The sequence below is a fragment of the Nothobranchius furzeri genome, chromosome 1 (genome assembly GCF_043380555.1).
Source record: "Nothobranchius furzeri strain GRZ-AD chromosome 1, NfurGRZ-RIMD1, whole genome shotgun sequence".
NCBI classification, from domain to species: Eukaryota; Metazoa; Chordata; class Actinopteri; order Cyprinodontiformes; family Nothobranchiidae; genus Nothobranchius; species Nothobranchius furzeri.
The window spans coordinates 34,260,301-34,267,291 of NC_091741.1; the positions used below are offsets into that span (position 1 = coordinate 34,260,301).

Consider the following 6,991-nt stretch of genomic DNA (forward strand, 5'->3'; position numbering starts at 1 on the left):
TAAAAGCCATTCTTTGTCTCCTCTAACAGAAAGTCGTGGTGCATTTAAGGCCTCCTCAATGTCAAGAGTTTGTTTAGGATCCATTAAATTTGACGTCTTTATGTTCCCATCATACTGGAGGACATTTGAGTCCAGCAGAGATGTACATGTAGGGGAGCGAGTTATAAATCTGTCAGCTCACCAACATCTCCGTCCAGAACCAACTAATCTCTCCTACAGGTGGTTTCTGTCTGCTTAATTAACAGCAAAGCAGTAAAACATAAGTTATGTAAAAAAGGTCCCAAAAGATCTGTAAACAGAAAACAAAACAGACATGTGGTGGTGCGTTCAGGGCCTGCTGTGTTTTAATACTGAGCTGTGGTGCGTTCAGGGCCTGCTGTGTTTTAATACTGAGCTGTGGTGCGTTCAGGGCCTGCTGTGTTTTAACACTGAGCTGTGGTGCGTTCAGGGCCTGCTGTGTTTTAACACTGAGCTGTGGTGCGTTCAGGGCCTGCTGTGTTTTAATACTGAGCTGTGGTGCGTTCAGGGCCTGCTGTGTGTTACTATCGAGCTGTGGTGCATTCAGGGCCTGCTGTGTGTTAATACTGAGCTGTGGTGCGTTCAGGACCTGCTGTGTGTTAATATTGAGCTGTGGTGCATTCAGGAGCTGCTGTGTATTAATATACCGTGCTGTGGTGCATTCAGGGCCGGCCGGGCCTGGTGCTGAGGCAGGATCTCCATACGGACGGTCTGACAGGAAGCGGAGAGCAGCTGAGTGGCTTCAGCCAGGGAACAGAATTCCATGGACTTCCCGTCGACAGACAGGATGTGGTCTCCTGCATGAAGAGCGCCGCACCTACACACAAACACTCATGTTCACCAGAAGGTGGAAGCTAAAACCCATAAAAACCTGCAAACTGGAGGAACGTTGTGCCCATCGAGTGAAGCGAGTCATGAAAGCATCAAGGCAATCAAGAAGAACGTCTGTAACTGACTCTGAGACAAACGCAAAAGACCCCATCAGCGCTATGATTCCTTCAGATAAACACAGCAGAAGGTCAGATCTGTTCAGCAAACATTAAATTATTCAGATGTCTGAGAAAATAATCCGTTTACTGAGAAAAAGGTTTATCATCAAATAAAGAAATGAAAGTTCTGCCAAGCGGGCCGTGGTACCTGTCCGCTATACTGGCTGGTTTGACTTTGTCGATGACGATGACCTGCTTACTGCAGAACACGGAGGTGGACAAGGCCACACCCAGACTGGAACCCGTTGGCTTGGCAACCTCAACCAGCAGGGGCCCCGACGCCGTAGCAACCGAGTCTACGGAGAAAAAACAGCGAGTGTAACGTGTTTCTGAATCTAGTTTAATTCCCTCATCCTGGTGTTCCACAGGGCTTTGTCTTTGGGTGCACTACTTTTAATAACTGAACTACCTCTTCATTAATTTTGTTCATTTGGTTTTAATCGGACTAAACTGACCCATCACGGACACGTCATACTCGATCAGCAGCGTGGCCTCCTGGCCGCACTGCTTCAGGATGCTCATGGCCTCAGACAGCGTGCTGCCATGGAGACGAATCCCATCGATGCTCAGCAGTCGATCACCCGGCTTCACGGTTCCTTCTCTATAGAAACAAAGTTGCTTTCAGTTTGTATGGAAGCTCAAAAGGGTCAAAAATGTCTGAACAGGAGTGAATGGAAGAGGCAGCACCTGTCAGCTGGCCCGCCCGGCCTGATGGTTGTTATGACGATGGGGCGGGTCTTGTTCCTGTCCTCGTACGCTCCGCCTGCGCAGGTAGTCACACGATGTGTTTGTTTTGGATTGCGTTAAACAAACAAACAAACAAACACATCTCACCTCTAATGACAAAGCCAAAGCTGTTTCCCTCCTTGTGAAGAGTGACTTCCACGTTCTTGAAGACGACCCCTGACCCCTGCACAGCTGCAACAGACCAGAACATCAACATCCCAGCTGATCGGACCCAGCAGAACCACATTCAGAAGGACACTAGAACACATTAGGTGTTGGATCAGAACTTCTTACAGACGGGCGGCAGCTCGTATTCCACCTCCAGGACCACCCGCTCCCCGACGTTCTTCAGCAGACTGATGATCTCGTCGTGTCTGAACTTGGCCAGGTTGATCCCGTTGACCGAGCGAATGTAGTCGCCCACATTCAGCTGGTCGCTCCTGAAATAACAACAACGACGATCATTAAACTTCTCGTGTTTTCTTCAGCTCAGACATGAAGATCCGGTCCAGAGGTTGTCCACATCTGCATTTGCTGCTGCTGGCTATGAAATGTGATTCTGAACCGTTCCAGCTACTAAACACCTGAAAAGTTCTGACCTCTAACTAGTTTATTCAAGTACAAATGACGAATATTGTAAAAAGAAGGTTCTGAGTTTTGTGTCAGGTTTCTTTTGAACCTTTAGAAGAAAGAAAGCGAGTTTAATCTTTTCATTCCTGAGGAATCAGGAATCCCGATGAAGACGAGGGTCACCTGGCAGCGATGCCTCCCTGTCGGAGGTTGGAAACCCGAGGTTTCCCATCTTTATCGATCCCACCAGAAACCGTGAGTCCGAGCGTCGTTCCCTCCTTCTTCATCAGCTCCACCAGCGTGGCGCCCCGGAACTCGTCTAGAGAAACGACAGTAGGTTATGGGAGCGTCGCTCCTCCTCGAGGCCTGATTTCAGGTTGCCCTGTTTTCTCTAAAACAGAAATAAAAGCATCCTCTGGACAATCAGAGAAGTGAAGCCATCATCTATGCTGTTGTTTATCTATATTTCATCAAAGAGCTGAATTATTTATCCGAGGAAGAGCGGAGTGGAGTCGGCGCTCCGAGCTGACCTGCTGCCGTGTCTTCAGGTGATACAACAGAAAGCAGGAATTCCTTCCGACGTTCTTCTGTAATATGAATGAGCTTCTCGTCCAGACACCGTCTTCATCTACGACACGCTGCAGCATCAGAACCGCCGAGGAGCTCCGCTGAAGCTGCACTTTACAGCATCATTACCATCGAACACAAATGCACGTCCTCGGATCTGAGTGGTTTAACAGCGGATGACATCACTCACAACTTCCTGTGGACAAGTTACCAGTTCCACCAGTTGGTGTGAATAATTTAGAGGCTGCAGTGGTTTTCCTAGGATTCATAAACGGGTGGACCAGCTGATGCTCATCAAAAACCCAGGAACGGACCCGGAGTCGGGCGGGGCGGCGAGACACGACACCGGTTTAATCTGCCTGACGTCTTAGTCTGAGGAGTGTACTTCCTGTCAACTCTTCTTCTGCTGCTGTTGTTTCTGCAGCGGTGTGTGTCTGTTTATTAAGATCCCCATTAGCCGCTGTTAAAACATTATTAATGCATCAACACTGGGCTCACAAGCAAACAAACCATTTCATGTACAATATACATCTCCGCTGTAAGAATGCACCACGTTCCACCCAGTACAGCAACTAAATATAATACATTTCCCAGTAACATAAAACAGGGATTCCTCAACGCACCGGACAAGAAAACATTAAATAAATAAAGTATGAAACTCATCTTCCTCATGTTAACTCGTGTAAAAAGGGTATAAATAAATATCAGCAACCTCTTACAAAAATCACTCCGTTGTAGCTGACCCCTCAAGAATTGTGGTAAACCATTCTATTCCACCATAGCTCTATACCATACTGACCTATGAAGAAAATTAGTTTGACTAACTGGCAACAAAAAGCAACCATCAGCTTGACGCGTAGCACGTTGGTGAACATCTCTAAAAAATGTCTGGTGTTTGTGTATTTATAACATTCCTAATAAATGTTATAAGTAAATACTTTACTCCAATCCACGTGTGCTTTGTGGATTTGGAGAAGGCTTATGACCGTGTCCCCAGGGGCACCCTGTGGGGGACGCTCCAGGAGTATGGGGTGGGTGGCTTTCTGTTAAGGGCCATTCAGTCCCTTTACCAGAGGAGCGTGAGTTTGGTCCGCATAGCCGGTAGTAAGTCGGACCTGTTCCCGGTGAGGGTTGGACTCCGCCAGGGCTGCCCTTTGTCACCGGTTCTGTTCATAACCTTTATGGACAGAATTTCTAGGCGCAGCCGTGGTGTGGAGTGTGTCGAGTTTGGTGGCAGGAGAATCTCGTCTCTGCTCTTTGCGGATGATGTGGTCCTCCTAGCTTCATCCAGCTCTGACCTTCAGCTCTTGCTGGGTAGGTTCGCGGCCGAGTGTGAAGCGGCTGGGATGAGGATCAGCACCTCCAAATCTGAGACCATGGTTCTCGACCGGAAAAGGGTGGCTTGCCAACTCCGGGTCGGGGGAGAGGTCCTACCTCAAGTGGAGGAGTTTAAGTATCTCGGGGTCTTGTTCACGAGTGAGGGTAGGAGGGATCGGGAGATCGACAGGCGGATCGGTTCGGCGTCTGCAGTGATGCGGACGCTGAGCTGATCTGTCGTGGTGAAGAGGGAGCTGAGCCAGAAAGCCAGGCTCTCGATTTACCGGTCGATCTACGTCCCAATCCTCACCTATGGTCATGAGCTTTGGGTAATGACCGAAAGAACGAGATCGCGGATACAAGCGGCCGAAATGAGTTTCCTCCGTAGGGTGGCCGGGCTCAGCCTTAGAGATAGGGTGAGGAGCTCGGACATTCGGGAGGGACTCGGAGTAGAACCGCTGCTCCTCCGGATCGAAAGGAGTCAGTTGAGGTGGTTTGGGCATCTGGTCAGGATGCCTCCTGGACGCCTCCCTGGGGAGGTGTTTCAGGCATGTCCTGCCGGCAGGAGGCCCCCGGGTCGACCCAGGACACGTTGGAGAGGTTACATCTCCAATCTGGTCCGGGAACGCCTTGGGGTCCTGCCGGAGGAGCTGGTGGACAAGGCCGGGGAGAGGACGGTCTGGAGCTCCCTAGTTGGGATGCTGCCCCCGCGACCCGGACCCGGATAAGCGGAGGAAGACGACGACTTTACTCCTTACACCCATCCATGCTAGAGCAGTATGCATATCCAGACAACTCCTTATAAAAGAACTCATCTAGCAGCCTTATTTTGTGCGACCTGTAACTTATTTAAGTTTGCTTCCATAGTAGCAGCCCACATTACTGCACAATAGTCCAAGTGACACAAAACAGTAGCTTTAACTAAAACTTTTCTACTTAAATAAGAAATACATTTTCTACCGTTCCTCACCATTGCCATGTTCTTTCCCATTTTAATTAAAATCTGTTTCACTTGACTATTCCAACTTAGCGTTTCATCAGTTGTTAAACCCAGTAACCTAACTTCTCTAACCTGGTCAAGGCATTTCCCTTATACATAAATTCAACAGGTTCTCTCAACAAATGAGGTGATCCCATCACCATACATTTAGTCTTCTCCACATTAAAAACCAACTTGTTTTCATTAATCCACCCTTCTACTAACCTCAATTCATTTATCAAAACTGAATTTAATTCCTCCAAATTCCTTTCCGCCACATATAAAGTCAAATCGTCTGCATATAATACAATCGTGGCACATTCTAACATAAATGGTAGGTCGTTTGTAAACAATTGAAAATAACGATGGACCAAGACAACTTCCCTGCGGCACCCCCCATAAAAGAGTCTTCCTTTCAGAATAACTGCCATTAAACAATACCATAAACTCCCTTCCAGTTAGATAACTTTCCTCCCATTTAATAGCTGATTTATGAAATCCACACAACCCTGATTTTTTCAGTAGCAGATTATGATCTACTAGATCAAATGCCACACTCATAAGCAATAATACCATTCCTGTTAATGTTCTATTATCCATATTCGTCATCCAATCGTTAGTCATCTGTGCTAGCGCCGTTGTTGTTGAGTACCCCTTTTTATAAGCTGTAGGTACTAGTACTAAGCTGTAGGTACTAATACTCGGCTGTAGGTATTAATGCTAAGCTGTAGGTACTAGTACTAAGCTGTAGGTACTAGTACTCGGCTGTAGGCATTAATACTAAGCTGTAGGTATTAATGCTAAGCTGTAGGTACTAGTACTCGGCTGTAGGTATTAATACTCGGCTGTAGGTATTAATGCTAAGCTGTAGGTACTAGTACAAAGCTGTAGGTACTAGTACTCGGCTGTAGGCATTAATACTCGGCTGTAGGTATTAATACTAAGCTGTAGGTACTAGTACTAAGCTGTAGGTACTAGTACTCGGCTGTAGGTATTAATGCTAAGCTGTAGGTACTAGTACTAAGCTGTAGGTACTAGTACTCGGCTGTAGGTATTAATGCTAAGCTGTAGGTACTAGTACTAAGCTGTAGGTACTAGTACTCGGCTGTAGGTATTAATACTAAGCTGTATGTACTAGTACTAAGCTGTAGGTACTAATACTCGGCTGTAGGTATTAATACTAAGCTGTAGGTACTAGTACTAAGCTGTAGGTACTAATACTCGGCTGTAGGTATTAATACTAAGCTGTAGGTACTAGTACTAAGCTGTAGGTACTAGTACTCGGCTGTAGGCATTAATACTAAGCTGTAGGTATTAATGCGAAGCTGTAGGTACTAGTACTCGGCTGTAGGTATTAATACTCGTCTGTAGGTATTAATGCTAAGCTGTAGGTACTAGTACAAAGCTGTAGGTACTAGTACTCGGCTGTAGGCATTAATACTCGGCTGTAGGTATTAATACTAAGCTGTAGGTACTAGTACTAAGCTGTAGGTACTAATACTCGGCTGTAGGTATTAATGCTAAGCTGTAGGTACTAGTACTAAGCTGTAGGTACTAGTACTCGGCTGTAGGCATTAATACTAAGCTGTAGGTATTAATGCTAAGCTGTAGGTACTAGTACTCGGCTGTAGGTATTAATACTCGGCTGTAGGTATTAATGCTAAGCTGTAGGTACTAGTACAAAGCTGTAGGTACTAGTACTCGGCTGTAGGCATTAATACTCGGCTGTAGGTATTAATACTAAGCTGTAGGTACTAGTACTAAGCTGTAGGTACTAGTACTCGGCTGTAGGTATTAATGCTAAGCTGTAGGTACTAGTACTAAG

The 6,991-nt window shown here is 46.6% G+C and overlaps 1 protein-coding gene across 11 annotated transcripts in view; it reads right to left on the reverse strand.

Moving 5' to 3' along the window:
* The window catches only part of grip1 (glutamate receptor interacting protein 1), a 90,425-nt gene that overhangs the window by 23,644 nt on the left and 59,790 nt on the right, over nt 1–6,991 (reverse strand). For all 11 annotated transcript variants that reach the window (XM_070542580.1, XM_070542545.1, XM_070542510.1 and 8 more), the window contains 7 exons: nt 2,487–2,622; nt 2,028–2,173; nt 1,842–1,925; nt 1,695–1,770; nt 1,463–1,608; nt 1,156–1,303; nt 666–835 (listed from right to left, as the gene is read on the reverse strand). In XM_070542580.1, the coding sequence (XP_070398681.1) occupies nt 666–835; nt 1,156–1,303; nt 1,463–1,608; nt 1,695–1,770; nt 1,842–1,925; nt 2,028–2,173; nt 2,487–2,622 (906 nt within the window). The remainder of the gene's footprint in view (nt 1–665; nt 836–1,155; nt 1,304–1,462; nt 1,609–1,694; nt 1,771–1,841; nt 1,926–2,027; nt 2,174–2,486; nt 2,623–6,991) is intronic.